We start from the raw sequence: 22,889 nt of genomic DNA, 5'->3' as shown, positions 1-22,889 counted from the left end.
CCACAACAATTGATAGAACCTTCCCGATGAGTTCACAGTCAAGACTACCGCAATCCTGCCCCCTATCTAGAGGGGTAAAGAATTACGTAATTTGTGAAACGTGGCATTGGCTAATGCCAGTTTGAGTCACTGGTGATCACTGATCATGTCTGTGTCACATATGAGACTGAGTCAAATTACAGCTTTTTAGATTTATTGTGTAGAGTGATCAACAATGTATCATTATATAAAGCATTGCAAAGTTAAACAAATCGTGGTCCTACCATGTTTAAAGGTAACATGTTGGTACTAAAGGCAGTAATTATTTCACATTAAAAAGGTTTTCCTCCTAAAGAAATAAACAGTAATTTTGAAACATATGTATAAAATCATGATGACTCACATGGGATGAAGACTCCAGTCATATCAGTGACCTTATTTTCTGCATCGAGAGGCTCTCCTAATGGGAGCCATCACATGACCAGCCGAATACTAATCACTTAATCTCAGTTACCACCCTGCATTGGTAACTATAAACTGTTGATTTTAAATGATGCTGTATCCATGCCACTAGGTGTCAGTGTAAGTCCAAGATGACAAACAAAAAATACTGAGTGGACATTTAATGAGTAGAAATTAATTGTTTAGAGATGTATTCGAGGAAGGTTGGTTAATGACTTGCTCCTCCACTGAATCCATCCCTTGATTCCAGAATGTGTATGGAAATTCCACAGAGGATGCAGCTCCAACCTCTCCCTGTGGGAGAATTATGAGACAGAACAGTACTTAACTGCAAATTACAGGACCCCCCCCCCCCCCCCAAAGAAAATACATCTCATAACAATGTAGATACAGTTGAAGTCAGAAGTTTACATACACCTTAGCCAAATACATTTAAACTCAGTTTTTCACAATTCCTGACATTTAATCGTAGAAAACATTCCCTGTCTTTGGCAGTTTTGGAGCAGTGACTTCTTCCTTGCTGAGCAGCCTTTCAGGTTATGTCGATATAGAAATATTTTTACTGTGGATATAGATACTTGTCTACCTGTTTCCTCAAGCATCTTAACAAGGTCTTTTGCTGTTGTTCAGGGATTGATTTGCACTTTTCGCACCAAACTAAGTTAATCTCTAGGAGACAGCATGCATCTCTTTCCTGAGCAGTACGATGGCTGCGTGGTCCCATGGTGCTTATACTTGCGTGCTATTGTTTGTACAGATGAACGTGGTACCTTCCGACATTTGGAAATTGCTCCCAAAGATGAACCAGACTTGTGGAGGTTCACAATTATTTTTCTGAGGTCTTGGCTGATTTCTTTTGATTTTCCTATGATGTCAAGCAAAGAGGCACTGAATTTGAAGGTAGGCCTTAAAATACATCCACAGGTACACCTCCAATTGACTTCAATTAACCAATTAGCCTATCAGAAGCTAATTGGCTTAGTGTCTAAAGGCTTGACATCATCTTCTGGAATTGTCCAAGCTGCTTAAAGGCACAGTTAACTTAGTGTATGTACATTTCTGACCCACTGGAATTGTGATATAGTCAATTAAAAGTGAAACAATCTGTCATTAAACAATTGTTGGAAAAATGACTCGTGTCCTGCACAAAGTAGATGTCCTAAACAACTTCCCAAAACTATAGTTTACTAATATGAAATCTGTGGAGTGGTTGAAAAATGAGTTTTAATGGGGGCCTGGGTAGCTCAGCGAGTATTGACGCTGACCCCTGGAGTCGCAAGTTCAAATCCAGGGTGTGCTGAGTGACTCCAGCCAGGTCTCCTAAGCAACCAAATTGGCCCGGTTGCTAGGGAGAGTACAGTCACACGGGTTAACCTCCTCGTGGTCGCAATTAGGGGTTCTCGCTCTCAGTGGGGCACGTGGTAAGTTGTGCATGGATCGCGGAGAGCAGCATGAGCCTCCACATGCGGAGTCTCCGCGGTGTCATGCACAACAAGCCACGTGATAAGATGCGCGGATTGACGGTCTCAGAAGCAGAGGCAACTGAGACTTGTCCTCCGCCACCCGGATTGAGGTGAGTAACCGCGCCACCACAAGGACCTACTAAGTAGTGGGAATTGGGCATTCCAAACTGGGAGAAAAGGGGATAAAAAAATAAATAAATGACTTCAGCCTAAGTGTATTTAAACTTCTGACTTCAACTGTATCGCTTTTTGATCATGACAAAATTTTGTCAATTTAAACCATTATACCAACAATATGTATTAATAATATTCAATTCATTATCTAGAAGAGAGTGTAGGAAAAAAATACCTTTATATTTAAAGAAATAAGCCCAATTTCAAAGCATGTATCTCCACCTATTCTCCTCTGTATGTCATCAAGGACAGCTCGACAGGCTTCATTAGGATTTGACCCCTGGAAGCAGACAACAATGACACATCTAATTTATGACAGAAATGTGAGACACATATAATTTGCTTAAAGGACTAACGTTGAGCTAATGACTTAATGAGATTTTAATTTACTCTTTTCAATTTATATAACATTATATCACCTCTGTTTTCAAAAACTCTCATGTAAATGTGGAATTCCCAGATCCACAAGATAGCCTATGCAAAATAAATTGTACTACTGTGTAAGAACTTCTTTTTAACTAGCTCGTATACATTTGACGCAAGTGGTCCACTTTTATGTATTCAAGTAATTAAATATTAAGAGATCAAAATAAATAAAATAACTTTATATACTGTACTAAAAATTCTATATATACATTTATAAACTAAACATATATCCAAGGAGGTATTTTAATTTATACTGAACAGAATTAGATACTTGTCTCATCAGTTGGACAACATGAAAGCTTGGGCAGTAGCACATGATTTTGTCTCCATCACCTGTTGCTGTAGACAGAAAGAAAATACACTTTAAATGTATGTAGTCTAAGTGTAAGTCCTCATGTTTGTAATTAACTGACCAAAGGCACATAAAAGGCAATAGATTTAGAAAAACCGAAGCTAGGATTCAACAAAAACAGTTAGGAGCAGCAAGATTACCTACCTGCAGCAGCGCCCACCTAAAAAATACAGAAAATATATATTAAAAAAGAAATTTGTCACCCTTTCACAAATAAAATGAATGTGTTACTTGAATGGTGCAAAAAAAAAAAAAAAAAAAAAAAAAAAAAAAAAAGAAGCTAATTATGAACATCTAGAGTCTAGGCACTTTCACCCCAACTTGGTCTGAAAGCCTACAAATCTGTCTTACCAAATGACTTATTTCCCTCATCTAAAACCAAATGAATCTGGGCTTGGGGAATATAATCATAGACTACATATTTGTAAAAGTGATACTGACACAAGTGTTCAAAAAGGAAAAAAAGTATCCCACTCTAACAGTATATTCCTTAATATGTTTCTTCGAATCAAAGATTTTGGGTCACTTGAACAAACCAAATTAATCTAAATCTGAAACTAAAGTAAAAGTAACATTTGGGGCCCTAAGTGGTAAAGCACTTACTGTATGATCAGCATAAAGACCACAGCCTGGAAGCGGAGAATCTCCCACCCGCCCTGGTGATTTGAAGGGAGCTCCTGACGTTGAAACTCCTAAACAATGCATGTAAACGCAGGCACACATAAAGGTTTTTTGTTAACAGAGTTTGTCTAAACTTCTATCATGGAACTTTAAACAAGCTGAATGTCGATCCTGTATGCTATAATTATACATCAAGAAAAATGAATATTGTATCATGGAATTGATTGTATAATACACTAAAAAAAAAAAAAAAAAAAAAAAAAATTATTACATTTTAATTACATGACAAAATTCCATCAAATCAAATTGAGTAATCTTTAACAAAATAAAATACAAAAAAATGTTTTTAATAATTTATTTTAAAATTACACAACTTAATGGAATTTTGTTATGAAATTAAAATGTGTTAATCTCAAAAATAAGCTAAAATATTTTTTGAGTGTATGAACATAGATGCATACATGTACTTCATCAGAACAATATTTTTCTGGAAATAAAGATGATTTTTGAGAAAAAAAAAAAAAGATATACTTACCTACTGTTATGTTACCACTTAGATCAAGAGCTATAAGGCCTACAAGAAAAACAAAAAATAATTCTGCTGACACGAGTACAATAGTACCTGCTTAACAACGATAAATGTATTGCACAACTTATATTATGAAACAAACCCCTGAGAACAATAGTAAACCTTTTCTATTCTTAACACAATCAATAAAGCTATTGCAATTCATGCACTAATGATTTATTGTAAAATGCTTAATAATTAAACAGGACATATTATTATTATTTTTTTTTTTAATGTATATTAATGATCAGAAACATTGATTTCAATTAGTCGGTAAATGTCTTCCTTGACTTAATCTTTTGAGACAAGTAGATGTTTTCCCTGACTTTATTTTTCTCAGAGAGAGCTTTCGCATTATATTAGACTCTTACCTATTGTATCATGCCCACCGCTAACAGTTTTATTCTTATCAAGAAAGTCCTTTCGGAACATATAAAAAGAGCACAGAATATAAGTTGTTAAATGGATCAGTCAGCAATATAAAGTATATTTTCTCTGTTATATTTGAAATAGTGGTGGATAAACATCAACTGCCAAAGAGTAATTGACAGTGTGTGAATACCTGGTAAGCAGCAGCTGTATGATCAGAAAGCATGTTGTCATTGGGTTCAGATGTAAAGCCTAGTTCCTGAGCGAAGGCCTCTGCTCCCTCTCCAACCAGCAAGCTGTGAGGACTCCTGTCCATCACTTTGCGAGCTACACGACATGGCTGTGCTATACTAGCAATGAAAACGCATGTAAGAAAACCCTTACAAAGTATGTAAGATGGCTCAACAAGGGAACAGGGGGGGAAAATCTAACTGATATTACTATTTTTTCAGGCTCTTGTTATGTTTTTCATTGGAGTCATTTTAAGAAATTCTAATGGAAACATGACTCAATAAAGACTCATCATAGTATTTTTTACCCTTGCAATGCAGCCACTGCCCCAAACCTTCCTGGCACACCTTCCATAATTGCAGCATCACATTCAACCACTCCCTTGAAATTTGGGTATCCTCCTCTGCCAACAATGTGCCGTCCTGTTTCTACATCATCTTCAACCACTGAGAAAACATGAAATAAAATAGATGCATTATAAAATGTCAGAAAATAGGGAAATAAGAAAACTGTCTACTCACTGTCTTAAAGGTGTACATAGTAATTTTTTCCTCATTAAAAAGTGTTACTCCAGAAGAAATGAATTGTAATTTTGAAACCTATGTATAAAATCATGACCAATCACATAAGATGAAGAATCCAGTCATATCAATTGGTAACTGATTTTTATTTATTTATTTATTTTAATTGGTAACTGAAATCTATTGCATTTGAATGATGCTGCATCCATGCCCATAGGTGTCAGTGCATGTCCAAGACGACAAAACAAAAATTACTGAGTACACCTTTAACATATGCCTGTCTACATTTACAAACATACACTTGAATTCTCCAATTATAGTCACGAAACCACTTGAATGGTGAATATTTTGTTTAAAAGGCACACAGTCGACATTTTTTTAAAGAAAGTCCAAATAGATCCCTCATTAAACAAAATGAAAAGTACCTGTATTCATCTACCACATTTTAATAATGAAAGTTCAAGTAGTCGAACAGGTGTCGTGGTCATTTACCTGCCATTGCTGTTTCTACAACATCTGTGGCATTTTGTCCAGCTAAAAGCATACATCTCATTCTCTCTACAGCAGGGCGAGAGAAAGACCACGTCCCTATAGCTGCCATTTATCATAAATGCATAAAAACTTCCGTGTTGTGTTTATGTACGGGAAACATTAATTTCCCTCATTTGTCTTGGTCATATTCAATTGGTACGATTTCAAAATAAACGTCAGTAAATCCGTTGCGTCCGAGTTAAAATTGACTGTTTATTGTAATAAAAGCAGCACATTAAAGTTTAGGTTAGCCGATTAATTCTCACAACCAATAACAATACTTCTTCTTTTATTTTTTGGCGAGTTGCATTCTGCATGAATATCGCCATCTACTGTGCTGTTGTGCAATCATGGTTTATTTAGGATCATTTTCTTTCCATTATTCCACTCTTTCTTCTCTCCTTTCTCGAGAGAAAAAAAAATCCCTACAGCAATACTTTCGATAAAGATCACTTTTTGAAGCATGTGACCGAGAGACCATGATGCACCGGAAGCGCACATAAAAAGCAGCGGAAGTTGTTGTGAATCCCATGTTTGGCGCGCTCCCTGCACCTCTGGGACTGTTCACTGCACTCAGACTCGCCACCTGAAACAACTCGGACAGCCTGGTGGATCCTGCGAGTGACCGGTTTGTTTGGCGTTTTTCATGCACATTCAGTTTACGCGATTAAGAGATGGAGAACAGTTTAAATTTACAAGTGGACTGTGTATTACATGGAGTCTTACCGACAAATTAGCTACATATATGTATTAGCAAACTAGCCACGAGAGTCAATAAGTCTAAAAGATAGTTGTCATCACTCCAAAAGGCTTTGATAATGATAATTAAGGCGTTTATAGTTTCAACAATGTGATTAAGCTTGAATGATGTATGCATCCGTCAGAATGAACTGTGCTTCAGTTTGCTTCATTGACATCAGCCCTGTTCTTATCATTGATTTTTGATTAACTACCTGTAATATCTGCGTTCACTTTCTTTTCTAATGTGAATTGTGCTGTTATGGGGTGTTTCTGATTGGAAATAGCGTTGATTTAAACCTCTGTAGAGCCTCACTGCAATACATGTATAACATTGTATAACATTTTAAACGTATATTCCATGTAATGGTGAATAATAACAGTAAATGCATGTTTCATGCCACGAGTACACACTGCTATCTTGTTGCCTCGTTTTTACACTGTATTAGAATAGGTCTGTCTGTCTATCTATCACCACAATTTCTCTTAAGAAATGCTTTGCTTTTATGTGCAAGTATGTTTTGCATGTTAGAAAATCTCATTTTTTGTTTTTGTATTGCTTAGGCATTTCAGAACAGATCGTTGTAATTGAAAGCTGTTGGCCATTGGATTTGAATCTTTGAGCTTGTCCTGAAATCCGTAATAAATTGTTTTGCTTCATAACTTGACGATATGGAGCAGAACAACAGTCTACCCCCTTTCCCTCAAGGGCTGGCATCTCCACAGGTGAGTTATGCAGTGTTGAGTAAAACATAGTTAGTTCTAAAATGTAGAACTTGATCAACGCTCATCCTTTCTGATTTCTTAAAGGGATGGTTCACCCAAAAATGTAAATTCTCTAATCATATAATCACTCATGTCATCCTAGATGTGTATGACTTTATTTCTCCTGCTGAACACAAAGATTTTTGGAAGAATATCTTAGCTCTGTAGGACCTCCCAATGCAAATGAATGGGTACCAAATTGTTTAAGCTCAAAAAAGCACAAAGGCAGCATAAAAGTAATCTATAAGACTCCAGTGGTTTAATTCATGTCTTCAGAACTGATATGATTGGTGTTGTTGAGAAACAGATGAATTTTATTAGTCATATTTTACTATAAATTCTCCTACTGCCCAGTAGGTGGCTAAATGCTCAAAGAATGCAAATTGACAATAAATAATAAAAAATTTAAAAAAAGTGAAAGTGGAGCTTGATAGTAAAAAAAGGACTTGAATATTGACCTGTTTCTCACCCACACCTATCATATCCAGGGATGTGATTCTTCCGGATTAATCCGGAATTCAATTTTTTCCAAACTAAAAATGTGACCCGCATGAATTGTGTAAATCTGTAAAAAAATGTAAAAATAATAAAGGGGGAGGGGGTATTAATGTCTTATCGACCAGGTCCTGCCCACTGCATTCTCTTTAAGCATCTTTCACCCACACTAGTGTCATTTAGCCTTCCCTCGGACCTCCACTAACTGAAACTTCCCTGCTGCTTCTGCGTCGTGCACACACTTTGAGAATGTGTGAGACAGAAACTCCTAATTTTTGCCGTCAGGACATCATTCAAGTAACAGGTTTATTTTAATTCCTCAAGACAAATAAAATGGTTGGATATTATCGTAAACGGGTTTGCTGACAGGTTAAAAATCGCCATTGTTAAGGGCCAATCCAGCGTTAATGATGTGATATTAGCAGTGAAATCGTGAAATGTATCTTCACAAAGTATTCATTGCAAGTATATCAAACCATTTGTATTGGGGCTGCAACGGTACATGTATCCTAGGGCTGGGTGATAGAACGATGTAATCGGATATGGACGATGTCTTACAAAAATCCCGATGCCGGTTGCGAACAGACAATGATTGACAATATTGGGAAATGGCAAAACCATGGATCTGGGAAGTTGCCAAATATATTAAACAGTGGCCAGGGTGTGAAACTGTCACCCACCACCCGCCAAATGCAACGAGGCTGAATCCAGTTCGCTAGCTCCTCGTCCAAATGCATTTCATGCATGGGTAATTTTGCTCATCTGCCCACAACAGATGTCTCAGAGTGACACATGACAAGAAATGCTGTTAGTCACAGAAACGCACTTGAAGAAACATATTTTATTATATTTTTTTAAGAACAAATAAAAGCCGTAAATGCTTGTCTGATTCGCTGTTTGTTAAGAGGCGTGCAGCACAAGCGTGTCTTGGAACACATGCAAGTCGGCGTGTCTCGTGGAACAAGTGCATGTAAAGATCTACGGGCCAAATTCTCCTACAGATTCCATGCTCCCACTTGAAGTCTAAAGGACATTGTGCGTTCTCTGTAATTGAGCCTAAACTGTGGAATAGCCTGTCTTCGTACATTAGATCAGCTCCCTATTTACATATTTTCAAATTGCAACTTAAGACTTACTTGTTTCCCATGGCCTTTGATTGATTGATGTGGAATTTTGTCTGTTCTTATGTGTGTTTTTGTATTTTGTTACCTTTTTCTTTTAAATTGTTTTATTACTACTTGTTCAGCACTTTGGCATACACTTGTTGTTTTAAATGTGCTCTAGAAATAAACTGACCTTGACCTAAACAGTTTTTTTTTTTTTTCTCTCTGCATTCGTCTGAATATTGTTTGCAAGAATAATGTTGTCTGAGAATGCTTAAAATTATCTCAGATCATCTTGGGAGGTGCTGTGAGTTTAGTTCACTTTATTTCCACGTGGTTGGCATGTATTGTGAACGCAACTCTGCAGGTTCAGTAATATAAAAAATTAAGAGACCACTGCAAAATTATCAGTTTCTCTGGATTTAGGTATGGTTTAAGTAAAATGAACATTTGTTTTATTCTATAAAGTATTGACAACATTTCTTCCAAATAAAAATATTGTCATTTAGATCATTTGCAGAAAATGACAACTGGTCAAAATAACCAAAAAGATGCCGTGAAAATGTGAGCGAGGATGTTTATTTCCCCACGAGCATGGTGGTAAATCTGATTGTCACATTCAGACAGCTACACCGCACTTTTTACATAGTACAAGCACTTAAAAGTTGAGATGTGGGGATTAAACCGATAAACAGCTGGCTGTCTGGTGCAGTCAAAACAACCTTGAGCTGAACACACTCAAAACGGTGGAGATGATTGTGGACTTTAGGAGGAACACCCCAACACTGTCCCCCCCCCCACCATTCTTAACAGCACTGTGGCAGCAGTGGAGTCATTCAGGTTCCTGGGCACTACCATCTCACAGGACCTGAAGTGGGATACCCACAATGATTCGAAAAAGGCCCAGCAGGGGTTGTACTTCCTTCGCCAGCTGAGGAAGTTCAACCTACCACAGGTGCTTCTGATACAGTTCTACTCAGCAATCACCGAGTCTGTCCTCTGCACTTCAGTAACTGTCTGGTTTGGTTCAGCTGCGAAATCGGATATCAAAAGACTACAAAGGACAATTCGGACTGCTGAGAGGATTATTGGTTGCCCCCTGCCCTCTCTTCAAGAACTATACACTTCCAGAGTGAGGAAAAAGGCTGGAAAAATCACTCTGGACCCCACTCACCCTGCCCACCACCTTTTTGAACTGTTGCCTTCTGGCCGACGCTTCAGAGCTCTGAGCACCAGAACCGTCAGGCACAGGAACCGTATTTTCCCTCAGGCCATCCATCTCATGAACAGTTGAAACTGCCCCATTGAGCAATAATTAATGTGCAATACACAGCTTAGTCTTTTTATTTTATCCAACACATCCTACCTCTTCTGCATTACATTCCCTTGCACTGTACACAACCGATTTGTATTTAGATTTACACTACGTGTGTGTGTATTAATTAGTCTCTTTCTTTTCAATTTTTTCAATTTTTTAAAAAGTCTTGTATTGTTGTGTACTGGAAGCTCCTGTCCCCAAGACAAATTCCTTGTATGTGTAAGGATACTTGGCAATAAAGCTCATTCTGTATTTTGAAAGTTAGGTTACAATGTTGTCAGTTTTGTGTAAAAATGTGTACCTGACATGACAAGTCATTTCATATTGCATGTTTAATTATGACATCATACAGTGCATCTGGAAAGTATTTGCAGTGCTTCTTTTTCCACATTTTATGTTACAGCCTTATTCCAAAATGGATTAAATTCATTATTTTCCTCAATTCTACAAACAATACCCCATAATGACAACATGAAAGAGGTTTGTTTGAAATCTTTGCAAATTTATTAAAAAAAAAAAAAATCAGATGTACAGGTGCATCTCAATAAATTAGAATGTCGTGGAAAAGTTCATTTATTTCAGTAATTCAACTCAAATTGTGAAACTCGTGTATTAAATAAATTCAATGCACACAGACTGAAGTAGTTTAAGTCTTTGGTTCTTTTAATTGTGATGATTTTGGCTCACATTTAACAAAAACCCACCAAATCACTATCTCAAAAAATTAGAATATGGTGACATGCCAATCAGCTAATCAACTCAAAACACCTGCAAAGGTTTCCTGAGCCTTCAAAATGGTCTCTCAGTTTGGTTCACTAGGCTACACAATCATGGGGAAGACTGCTGATCTGACAGTTGTCCAGAAGACAATCATTGACACCCTTCACAAGGAGGGTAAGCCACAAACATTCATTGCCAAAGAAGCTGGCTGTTCACAGAGTGCTGTATCCAAGCATGTTAACAGAAAGTTGAGTGGAAGGAAAAAGTGTGGAAGAAAAAGATGCACAACCAACCGAGAGAACCGCAGCCTTATGATTGTCAAGCAAAATCGATTCAAGAATTTGGGAGAACCTCACAAGGAATGGACTGAGGCTGGGGTCAAGGCATCAAGAGCCACCACATACAGACATGTCAAGGAATTTGGCTACAGTTGTCGTATTCCTCTTGTTATGCCACTCCTGGCGTCTTACCTGGGCTAAGGAGAAGAAGAACTGGACTGTTGCCCAGTGGTCTAAAGTCCTCTTTTCAGATGAGAGCAAGTTTTGTATTTCATTTGGAAACCAAGGTCCTAGAGTCTGGAGGAAGGGTGGAGAAGCTCATAGCCCAAGTTGCTTGAAGTCCAGTGTTAAGTTTCCACAGTCTGTGATGATTTGGGGTGCAGTGTCATCTGCTGGTGTTGGTCCATTGTGTTTTTTGAAAACCAAAGTCACTGCACCCGTTTACCAAGAAATTTTGGAGCAATTCATGCTTCCTTCTGCTGACCAGCTTTTTAAAGATGCTGATTTCATTTTCCAGCAGGATTTGGCACCTGCCCACACTGCCAAAAGCACCAAAAGTTGGTTAAATGACCATGGTGTTGGTGTGCTTGACTGGCCAGCAAACTCACCAGACCTGAACCCCATAGAGAATCTATGGGGTATTGTCAAGAGGAAAATGAGAAACAAGAGACCAAAAAATGCAGATGAGCTGAAGGCCACTGTCAAAGAAACCTGGGCTTCCATACCACCTCAGCAGTGCCACAAACTGATCACCTCCATGCCACGCCGAATTGAGGCAGTAATTAAAGCAAAAGGAGCCCCTACCAAGTATTGAGTACATATACAGTAAATGAACATAATTTCCAGAAGGCCAACAATTCACTAAAAATGTTTTTTTTATTGGTCTTATGATGTATTCTAATTTTTTGAGATAGTGAATTGGTGGGTTTTTGTTAAATGTGAGCCAAAATCATCACAATTAAAAGAACCAAAGACTTAAACTACTTCAGTCTGTGTGCATTGAATTTATTTAATACACAAGTTTCACAATTTGAGTTAAATTACTGAAATAAATGAACTTTTCCACGACATTCTAATTTATTGAGATGCACCTGTACATAAGTATTCACAGCCTTTGCCCAATACTTTGTTGAAGCACCTTTGGCACCAATTACAGCCTCAAGTCTTTTTGAGTATGATGCTACAAGCTTGGCACACCTATTTTTGGGCAGTTTTTCCCCATTCTTCTTTGCAGGACCTCTCAAGCTCCATGAGGTTGGATGGGGAGCATCGGTGCACGGCCATTTTCAGATCTCTCCAGAGATGTTCAATCGGGTTCAAGTCTGGGCTCTGGCTGGGCCACTCAAGGACATTCACAGAGTTGTCCCAGAGCCACTCCTTTGTTATCTTGGCTGTGTGCTTAGGGTCATTGTCCTGTTGGAAGATGAACCTTCACCCCAGTCTGAGGTCCAGAGCGCTCTGGAGCAGGTTTTCATCAAGGATGTCTCCGTACATTGCTGCATTCATCTTTCCCTCGATCCTGACTAGTCTCCCAGTTCCTGCCTCTGAAAAACATCCCCACAGCATGATGCTGCCACTACCATGCTTCACTGTAGGGATGGTATTGGCCAGGTGATGAGTGGTGCCTGGTTTCCTCCAGACATAATGCTTGCCATTCAGGCCAAAGAGTTCGATCTTTGTTTCTCATGGTCTGAGAGTCCTTCAGGTGCCTTTTGGCAAACACCAGGCAGGCTGTCATGTGCCTGTTGCTGAGGAGTGGCTTCCGTCTGGGCACTCTACCATACAGGCCTGATTGGTGGAGTGCTGCAGAGATGGTTGTTCTTCTGGAAGTTTCTCCTCTCTCCACAAAGAAATGCTGGAGCTCTATCAGAGTGACCATCGGGTTCTTGGTCACCTCCCTGACTAAGGCCCTTCTTCCCGATCGCTCAGTTTGGCCAGGCAGCCAGCTCTAGGAAGAGTCCTGGTGGTTCCAAACTTCCATTTACGGATGATGGAGGCCACTGTGCTCATTGGGACCTTCAATGCTGCAGAAATGTTTCTGTGCCTTGATACAATCCTGTCTTGGAGGTCTACAGACAATTCCTTGGACTTCATGGCTTGGTTTGTGCTCTGACATGCACTGTTAACTGTGGGACTTTATATAGACAGGTGTGTGCCTTTCCAAATCTTGTCCAATCAACTGAATTTACCACAGGTGGACTCCAGTCAAGTTGTAGAAACATCTCAAGGATGATCAGTGGAAACAGGATGCACCTGAGCTCAATTTTGAGTGTCATGGCAAAGGCTGTGAATACTTATGTACATCTGATTTTTTATTTTTTTAATAAATTTGCAAAGATTTCAAACAAACTTTCATGTTGTCATTATGGGGTATTGTTTGTAGAATTGAGGAAAATAATGAATTTAATACATTTTGGAATAAGGCTGTAACATAACAAAATGTGGAAAAAGTGAAGCGCTGTGAATACTTTCTGGATGCACTGTATGGATAGAATAGGCTACATTAAATGTTTAAACACAAAGCTTAAATTGTGAACAAATCTAAAATTGTGAACATCTGTACATTTTCACAAACTGTATATACAGTTAAGTGCAGAATTTGGATTGCCCTTTTGTTTTATACATTTTCACACCCAGTTCGGAATGTCTAAAAATACAAGCTAGAAAAGATCATATTTTTATTATGTAGTACTGCCCTTCAGAAGCTACATAACACAAAATTGACTCTAATATACACAAATAATCCTTTTAAAAAGTTTGCATCACCTTGGTTTTTCATGTGCTGCCTTTTTGAGCATCGATGAATGTTTGCACCTTTTGTAATGTTGTGTATGAGTCCATCAGTTGTCCTAAGTGTCAAAAGCTAGATGTAAATTTCATATACTGTAGCCACCATTGGGAAGAACTCATGTGCAGAAGATGCTGGGAAACCAAATAAAACCTTGGTACCTTTTCCTGCTTTTTTTTTTTTTATGCTTGGCCAATCACATGCCTGCATATCTCTTCTGAAAATATGAATTAAACCACTGGAGTCGTATGAATGACTTATGCAGCCTTTATCTGCTTTTTGGAGCTTCACAATTTTGGTACCCAGTCACTTGCATTGAATGGATCCAGAGACTTGAGATATTCTCTTAAAATCATAATTTGTGTTCAGTAGAAGAAAGTCAAACACATCTGATATTGCATGAAGGTGAGAGAAGTTTAATTTTTGTGTGAACTATTCCTTTAAAAATAAATTCACACTTTGAGAGTGATTGGTTTAGTGAGATGTGTCGATAGAGGTGAGCAACATTTTGCATTATTCTATCAAAATAAGTGATAAAACCATAAAATAGATAAATTGTCTGCTAAATGACTAAAATAATGTGTGCATAAAGTTCACTGGTACATTGTCTGGTCTCAATTTAAAAGGGAGCGATGACGCCTGGCCTTCCCATTTTCAGTCCTATGATGCCTTATGGCACGGGCCTCACACCACAGCCAGTGCAGAACACCAACAGCTTGTCGCTCCTGGAGGAGCAGCAGAGGCAGCAGCAGCAGCAGCAGCAGCAACAACAACAACAACAGGCAGCCTCACAACAGCAGGGTGGGATGGTGGGAGGTTCAGGCCAAACACCCCAGCTCTACCACTCACAGGCTGTCTCCACAACAACGGCACTGCCAGGCAACACACCCCTTTACACCACACCTCTCACACCTATGACCCCCATAACTCCTGCCACACCAGCCTCAGAGAGTTCTGGCATCGTTCCCCAATTACAGTGAGTTCTAGAGCGATCATCGCTGCTTGCATGGCTCTTTAAGGGATCGTTCACCCAAAAATGAAATTCTCTATTTACTCACCCTCATGATATCCCAGGTGTGTATGAATTTCTTCAGCAGAACACATTTGAGAAAAAAAGAAAATGAAAAATATCTTAGTTCTGTAGATCATTAAAATGCAAGTGAATGGATATTTCTCTTTTGAATCTCTAAAAATCACAGACATCAGCATAAACATCATCCATACAACACCAGCTGTTAAATTGTCTTAAACGATATGAAAAAAACATCAGTATTAACATAAGTACTTTTTAACTATAATCGAACGCTTCACATGTGGGTGGAGTCCAAGTGGTCTCTCGTGTGACGTATTCGCGTTGCCATGATACCGACGTAATCTCACATTCTCCACTCGTTTGAGACATCAACAATGTGAACTGCCTATTGAAGTTTTTTTTTTTTACAGCCAGGATAGGAATGTTTTATGCAATAATATAATGGTGCTGTATGGTTTATGTATTTATTGCACCCTCTTGTGGACTAAGGAAACAACGTCAATTTAAAAATCAGCTGACTTTAAAATTTGAATATTAGTTCATATATATATTATATATATTCATGTTTATATACACTGGCGGCCAGAAGTTTGGAATGATGTACAGATTTTGCTCTTATGGAAAGAAATTGATACTTTTATTCTAGTGCCCGACCGATATATCGGCCGATGTTAGCCTTTCACGATATATATGTATCTGCGTATATTTTACCGATATGCACCAATATGAATTTTTACTTTTTGTTTCCCAGAGTATATAGTGCAGAAAACAATGCTTTAGAATTGGTGTCATAGTGTAGTTTGTCCAGCAGAGCACGCTCTGACTCCATTGTTTACAGAGCTGACTCTGAACTGACGGTGGCTCTGCAGACAGGGTGGAGTTGAGCGGTGTCTTCGCGGTAAGTTGCTAACTAGTTTGTTAAATACATACCGGAAACTTAAACAATGACCCCATCATTTTCCCTTTTCAATATAACTAATATAACATTAATCTTGTCCCTGACAACCATGTCACTCATGTCTGTTTTCTGTTAGCCAGCTATAGTTTGTCAGTGCAGTCAGTGTTTGTCAGTGTAGCAGACTGAAAGGTAAACAGAGCATCTTTTTGCAGTTCAGCAGACAATGGTGCAGTGGTGGATTGTGTCTGATGAGTGTTGATTTCATGCTATGTTCTTACCTAGTTGGTAAGACACAATGCTGGAAAGTAAAATAAACAACGTCCGTCTTCTACTCTCTGTGACAACGAGCTTATAGCTAACTTGCTAACCACGTAGCTACTTTCATTGCTTGTCAGCTGAGTGGAAGGTAATGTGTAAACATGTATTCACCAAACTGTTTTGTTTAGGATTCACAGTTTGGTACCCCCTTCTACCGAACAATTCCAGTCGTGTCATTTATAAAATGTAATATTTAAAAGTCTGGTTTTCCACCGTTGAAAGTTTCCCCTGAACTTGTATAGCAGAATACAGTGTAACGCCGCTGTTTATCTTGACTCGGCAGTATTAATGTAGTCAGCATTTGACAGACACTAAACAGTACTGATGTTTATTTAGCTATTTATTGTATTTTTATTCTTTTATTTTCTCAGTGTTCATTTCTAGAATTTGTTGACAGTGTATAATAATAATGTCAAATATTCTTCGATAAAAATATTTAAGCAGCCTTCTGAGTACCTTTGCATAGTCATATCGGTGAAAAATCCACATAGAAAAGGTCTGTTTTCATTCCAGCTCAAAAATTAAATATATCGGCCACCATATTGGTAATCGGTGAATTTTCCCCCTCTAAAATCGGTCTCAAAGTCTCAAAAATCCCATATCGGTCGGGCTCTATTTTATTCATCAAAGTGGCATTCAGCTGATCACAATGTATAGTCAGGACATTAATAATGTGAAAAATTACTATTACAATTTTTTTTTTTTTTTTCAGAAATTCTTAAACTAAAGAGTTCCCATCAAAAAAATCCTCCACATGCAGCAATGACAGCTTTGCAGATCCTTGGCATTCTAGCTGTCAGTTTGTCCAGATACTCAGGTGACACTTCATCCCACGCTTCCTGTAGCACTTGCCATAGATGTGGCTGTCTTGTCGGGCATTTCTCATGCACCTTACAGTCTAGCTGATCCCACAAAAGCTCAATGGGGTTAAGATCCATAACACTCTTTTCCAATTATCTGTTGTCCAATGTCTGTTTCTTTGCCCACGCTAACCTTTTTGTTTTTGTGTTTCAAAAGTGGCTTTTTCTTTGCATTTCTTCCCATATGGCCCACACCCCTGAGTCTTCTCTTTACTGTTTTACATGAAACTGGTGTTGAGCGGGTAGAATTCAATGAAGCTGTCAGCTGAGGACATGCAAGGCGTCTATTTCTCAAACTAGAGACTCTGATGTACTTATCCTCTTGTTTAGTTGAACATCTGGCCTTCCACATCTCTTTCTGTCCTTGTTAGAGCCAGCTGTTCTTTGTCTTTGAAGACTGTAGTGTACACCTTTGTATGAAATAAAAAAAATGTGTGCAATTTCAAGCATTGTATAGCCTTCATTCCTCAAAACAATGGTTGACTTTCTAGAGAAAGCAGTTTCTTTTTTGCCATTTTTAACCTAATATTGACCTTAAGACATGCCAGTCTATTACATATTGTGGCAACTTAAAAACAAATACAATGTTAAGCTTCATTTAATGAACCAAATAACTTTCAACTGTGTTTGATATAATGGCAAGTGATTTTCTAGTACCAAATTAGCAATTTAGCATGATTACTCAAGGATAAGGTGTTGGAGTGATGGCTTCTGGAAATGGGGCCTGTCTAGATTTAATCAAGTTGCTTTTGAAATAGTGATGGTGCTGTTGTTTTTACATCAGTAATGTCCTGACTATACTTTGTGATCAGTTGAATGCCACTTTGGTGAATTAAAGTAAAACCTCAATTACAAAAAAACTGTCCTGTTGGAAAATGCAGGGACATCCTTGGAAAATACGGTGCTGAATGGCAGTAATGTATACATATCTGTCTGCATTCATGGAGTTCTCACAGATGTACAAGTTACCCATGCCATGGCCACTGACATACCCCTGGCCCATACAGACACTGGCTTTTGGACCTGAAGCTAATAACAGCTTGGATGGTCCTTTTCCTCTTTGGCCCGGATAACACGACGGCTGTGTTTTTCAAAAACTTTTTGAAATGTGGACTCTTCGTTCCAAAAAACACAGTTCGACTGTTCAGCTTTCCATCTAAGATTAGACCGAGACAAGAGAAGTTAAGCAGCGCTTCGGACAGTGTTGATGTTGGGCTTCTGCTTTGCATAGTAAAGTCTTAACTTGCATCTTAAGAGTGCGAGTGGTGTTGACAAACAAAGGTTTACTAAAGTTCTATTACATATATTTTTTAAGACAGTGACGTTCGAGTGATCAGAGATCACGCACATTCAGAATTGGTTTTTGTCTTGCTTTTTACACACCGAGATTTGACCAGATTCCTTGAATCTTTTAACTATATTGTGCACTGTAGAGGGTGAAATGCCCAAAATCCTTCCAATTTGTCTTTGGGGAACATTGTTCTCAAAGTGCTGGATTATTTGCTGAAGCATCTGTTGCAAATTGACAAGTCTTGAACGATCCTTGCTCTTGAAGGACTAGGCTGTTATTGGAGGCTCCTTATACAGTATACAGTACTATGACACAATTGCCTCACCTGTTTAACATCTCCTGTTTCACATCACCTTATTTCAACTCGTCAAACTGTTTAGTCTTAAATTGCCCGTCTCAACTATTTTGGAGCGTGTTACAATCATCTGATTTGAAATTAACAATACAATTCACAAGGTAAAACATAGTATGTGTAGTTGTGGTGCTTTCAATATAGCAAAGGGTAAATATAATTACAAATCACTCCTTTTTGTTTTTATTAGCATTTTTCATACTGTCCCAGCTTTTTTGGAATTGGGGTTGTTCAAATTTCCTTCAGATACAGCAAAATCTGTATATTATTCCAAACTTTTGGCCGCCAGTGTATTTATTTAATTTTAAAAAGTACTATACATTTTCATGGTTCAGTCAGTACTGTTTATTTTTTGTAAAAGTTCAGGACTATTTTACTTTATTTTTTTCATTCAATATCAATTTTTAAAACTATTGGTTGATTAGGCTATTATTGGCTGGTACTGCCCAACTTGGGTATCTGTAAAATCCACTATCGGTTGACCTCAAAGTTTAAATTCGTGAATGCTTAGAATTGCCAACAACTCACCCTCCAAAGGCCACTCTGTCATGCATCAAGGGCTGAGCAAGCGCTCATTCATTAGAGGAGCAATGTATGATTCCCTGTGTGCTGCGAAAAAGATCGGCCCTAAATCTAGGCATGATCGCCAATCACGGATTTAAGACGAAGATCGGACTATTTTGATCGTTGGCCGATCGATCAGTGCACCCCTACGTGCTACTGTACAGCATTCCTTCTCACTTTTAAACAGCGCTGCTCTTCGTGCTGTGACTCAGTTCTCGTGTGTTTCGAATGCCAATGCGATTATGGTACACGCGCGTACCGCTCCTGACCGGAAGCATGATTTAGAGTTAAAAAGAACTTTAAATATTTATATTTTTCACACCAAAAGTGATCATGTCGAAAATAATTTAACCAATGGAGTCATATTGATGACGTTTATGCTGACTATCTGTGATTTTTGGAGCTTCAAAAGAGAAATCTCCATTCACTTAAGATATTTTCTTCAAATGTGTTCTGGTGAAGTCATATACACCTGGGATATCATGAGGGTGAGTAAAGAATGAATTTTCATTTTTTGGTGAACTATCCCTTTTAAGTGCACAATGGTACTGTGAAAAAATACAATGTTATTAAATTGCTTTCAGATGAAAAAGTGATTAAATGGTTTTTATTTTAGCTGTACAAAATGTCAGAGACGTAAATGTCAATAACACGACTGTCATGTTCAATTTAGTTTTTAATATTCTAAACCATTAAATGCTTTAAATTGCTTTTCTCTTTTTTATTTTAAAGGAATATTGTTTCCACTGTAAACTTGGGGTGCAAACTTGACTTAAAGACGATAGCACTACGAGCCAGAAATGCTGAGTATAATCCAAAGGTAAATAAATTATATATACTGGTCAAAATAAAAAAAGATGGCGTGATTTCAGACCTCGAATAATGCAAGGAAAACAGTGCATATTCATTTTTTTTTTGGAATGCCCAGTTCCGACTACTTGGTAGGTCCTCGTGGTGGTGCGGTTCCTCGCTTCAGTCCGGGTGGCTGAGGACAAGTCTCAGTTGCCTCCGCTTTTGAGACTGTCAGTCCGCGCATATTATCACGTGGCTTGTTGTGCATGACACCGCGGAGACTCCGCATGTCAAAAATGTAAGCAGCTCGGATTTGTTTGATAGCTTTTGGCCATCCCCCTTCCTCTTGATCACATTCCAGAGGTTATCAATGGGGTTCAGGTCTGGAAATTTTGCTGGCCACGACAGGGTCTTGATCCGGTGGTCCTATATCCACACTTTGATTGACCTGTCTGTGTGGCATGGAGCATTGTCCTGCTGGAAAAACCCATCCCTAGAATTGGGGAACTTTTGTCAGAGCAGAAGGAAGCAAGTTTTCTCCCAGGATAACCTTGTACATGGCTTGATTCATGCATCCTTAATAAAGATGAATCTGCTCGATTCCAGCCTTGCTGAAGCACCCCCAGATCATGACCAATCCTCCACCTGGTCGTCTAATGGTTAGAGGAGAGGCCTACAAGCCACAATGTCTCGTACCCACTGTGAAATTTGGTGGAGGATCTGTGGTGATCTGGGGGTGACTGCATTTTACCTGATATTTTTTTTTTTTTTAATCTGTGACACCTTTGAGGTAGTTCTTTACAGATTCTCGGAACAATAAAAAATGTGTGGGATGTTTTATTTGGTCAAAGTCGATTTAACACACATGCATTGTTTCAGCGTTTTGCTGCCGTCATCATGAGAATAAGAGAACCCAGAACAACAGCTCTCATCTTCAGCTCTGGAAAGATGGTGTGCACAGGAGCAAAAAGGTAAGAGTGCCATCTGTCATTCACTTGCTCGTGCACAAACTCATAGAACAAACAGCAGTGTGTAAGTTTGTCTTTCTCATGTGTACTCCTTTTTTGCAGTGAGGAACAGTCCCGCTTGGCTGCCCGAAAATATGCCAGAGTGGTGCAGAAGTTGGGTTTCCCTGCCAAATTCTTAGACTTCAAAATTCAGAACATGGTAGGAAGCTGTGACGTCAAGTTTCCCATCCGATTAGAGGGCCTGGTGCTTACACACCAGCAGTTTAGCAGGTTTGTATTTTAATTTATTTATTTTAAAGCATCTTAAACTTAATGAATTTTTTTTTTTTTTTTGCCTTGCTCTGGATTATAAATTAAGACTGAAAGGTTTTAAATGTATTTTCGATTTAGAGCTCATTATTGTATTACCACGAATGCTAATACAGCATGTTGTCAGCTATATTTGCAAGCTTATTTAGAAACTTAATCACGTGTGACAGAAAATACTGTAATTGTGGTTGTTGAAAAACTTTGTTGCTGATACTTTTCCCCAGCTATGAACCGGAGTTATTTCCAGGATTAATCTACAGAATGATCAAACCCAGAATTGTCCTTTTAATATTTGTTTCTGGGAAAGTCGTACTCACAGGTAGGTTAATTGATTTTAAACCGCACAAAAACTACTTTGCAGTACTAGGGGATGCTGTTAGAGCATTATTGAGATGCTAAATGTATTATTTCTTTTTTTTCCAGGTGCAAAGGTTAGAGGAGAAATCTATGAAGCATTTGAGAACATATACCCCATTTTAAAAGGATTCAGGAAGACAACATAATCCCTGTGCAATGCACCATTCTGTATTAACTGGTGAAGTCATTAGTGAGCCCACTGGTATGTCTGGTTTGGTCTACACAGTTTAATTTTTCTTCTTCTTCTTCTTCTTCTTCTTATTATTATTATTATTTTTATTTTTTTTGTAAGTGTAAATATGAAGGACTACTTTTCTTCACTCAGAACTTGATCTGATTGAGGATAAATGCTTATTTTACCTTTTTTAAAATGTATTTCACCTGCTATTTGGTTTTCAAAATATTGTGTTATCCATGTCTGAACATTTTAATGGTTTGAATACTTCTGTTGTTTTATGATGTTAAAATGTTCATCTGTTCAAACATTTTACACATTCCCTTTGAGCAAGTTTTATGTATTACTTGTATTACTGATTGTCAGTGTGAACTGTGGCAAGTAATGCCCATGTTGCCCAGTGCAGGAAGAATGTCTTTTATTTGGGGGAGTGAATTTAGGTTATTTTTCCAACAAAGACGTGCAACCGGAGGCTAATTCTTCAATTGTTAAAATTGTCATATGGATTTGACCTTTTAAGTTACTGTCTTCTACAATGAGATCTGTAACAAATTTGGCAGATCTAACTATATAATTCCCTTTGAATTGTATTATATTCTGTAGGTCTCCCACCCAGCCCCATGTAAAGCACTGATTTCTTAATTTAATGTCTTCGGCAATGTAACCAGTTCTCTTTGCAATTGGATGCAAATAAATGTTTCCTTACCAGTTTGTGCCTATTATTGCACTGTATTACATCTGAAAGTCTAGAGATAGTCTATCTTTTTTTTTTTGTAACAGTAACTGGGTTTCTATCTAAATGTTTTGCATTTAAGCTCATTTAAAAAAAAAAAAAAATTAAGAAAATAAGAATCGTTGTGCGTTTCCATCCACTACATAATGCGCATTAACTTGAGGGAGATTGCCTTGTCATTATGGAGCATCTGAATGACCTCCTTGCTTCGGGGAGAGTTTTATTTGCAGGATTGGAGCAATTGTACCTCGTTTTATTAAATGTTGCCAGGAGAAGTCACAGAATAAGTATATCTGATATAATGGAGTTGAAATAGCTGCGGTGTCCACACGCCACC

At 38.1% G+C, this 22,889-nt stretch overlaps 2 protein-coding genes across 3 annotated transcripts; one reads left to right on the top strand and one right to left on the bottom strand.

Annotated features, from left to right (window-relative positions):
• Positions 1–13: 13 nt before the first annotated feature.
• Positions 14–6,144, bottom strand: LOC127414136 (N(4)-(Beta-N-acetylglucosaminyl)-L-asparaginase-like). 2 transcript variants are annotated; one of them, XM_051651920.1, is made up of 10 exons: positions 5,659–6,144; positions 4,953–5,091; positions 4,608–4,764; positions 4,417–4,465; positions 4,013–4,051; positions 3,460–3,548; positions 3,001–3,016; positions 2,764–2,843; positions 2,254–2,358; positions 14–735 (listed from the first exon to the last, which is right to left on the bottom strand). In XM_051651920.1, exons 1-10 carry the CDS (start codon positions 5,765–5,767, stop codon positions 616–618), a joined length of 903 nt encoding a protein of 300 aa, XP_051507880.1. In that variant the 5' UTR covers positions 5,768–6,144; the 3' UTR covers positions 14–615. The 2 variants fall into 2 exon arrangements, with proteins under 2 accessions (XP_051507880.1, XP_051507881.1); XM_051651921.1 differs by having other exon boundaries at positions 2,776–2,843.
• A 63-nt stretch (positions 6,145–6,207) lies between these two features.
• Positions 6,208–22,562, top strand: LOC127414135 (TATA-box-binding protein). The gene is made up of 8 exons (XM_051651919.1): positions 6,208–6,325; positions 7,000–7,161; positions 14,529–14,878; positions 19,951–20,038; positions 20,890–20,981; positions 21,081–21,248; positions 21,512–21,606; positions 21,711–22,562. Exons 2-8 carry the CDS (start codon positions 7,108–7,110, stop codon positions 21,788–21,790), a joined length of 927 nt encoding a protein of 308 aa, XP_051507879.1. The 5' UTR covers positions 6,208–6,325; positions 7,000–7,107; the 3' UTR covers positions 21,791–22,562.
• The last annotated feature ends 327 nt before the right edge of the window (positions 22,563–22,889 follow it).

Source organism: Myxocyprinus asiaticus, chromosome 23, assembly GCF_019703515.2.
Source record: "Myxocyprinus asiaticus isolate MX2 ecotype Aquarium Trade chromosome 23, UBuf_Myxa_2, whole genome shotgun sequence".
Lineage (NCBI taxonomy): Eukaryota > Metazoa > Chordata > Actinopteri > Cypriniformes > Catostomidae > Myxocyprinus > Myxocyprinus asiaticus.
The sequence above is the reverse complement of the archived record's forward strand: the minus strand, read 5'-3'. Positions and strand labels throughout refer to the sequence as shown.

Excerpts from the sequence above, each read along its gene's own strand:
- LOC127414136 (XM_051651920.1), bottom strand. The coding sequence starts at position 5,767 with ATGGCAGCTATAGGGACGTGGTCTTTCTCTCGCCCTGCTGTAGAGAGA. Across the intron at positions 5,092-5,658 it reads TGTAGAAACAGCAATGGCAG|TGGTTGAAGATGATGTAGAA; the intron begins GTAAATGACCAC and ends ATGTTTTCTCAG. Across the intron at positions 4,765-4,952 it reads GCAGTGGCTGCATTGCAAGG|TATAGCACAGCCATGTCGTG; the intron begins GTAAAAAATACT and ends TTTCATTGCTAG.
- LOC127414135 (XM_051651919.1), top strand. The coding sequence starts at position 7,108 with ATGGAGCAGAACAACAGTCTACCCCCTTTCCCTCAAGGGCTGGCATCT. Across the intron at positions 14,879-19,950 it reads GGCATCGTTCCCCAATTACA|GAATATTGTTTCCACTGTAA; the intron begins GTGAGTTCTAGA and ends TTTATTTTAAAG. Across the intron at positions 20,982-21,080 it reads GTGTGCACAGGAGCAAAAAG|TGAGGAACAGTCCCGCTTGG; the intron begins GTAAGAGTGCCA and ends CCTTTTTTGCAG.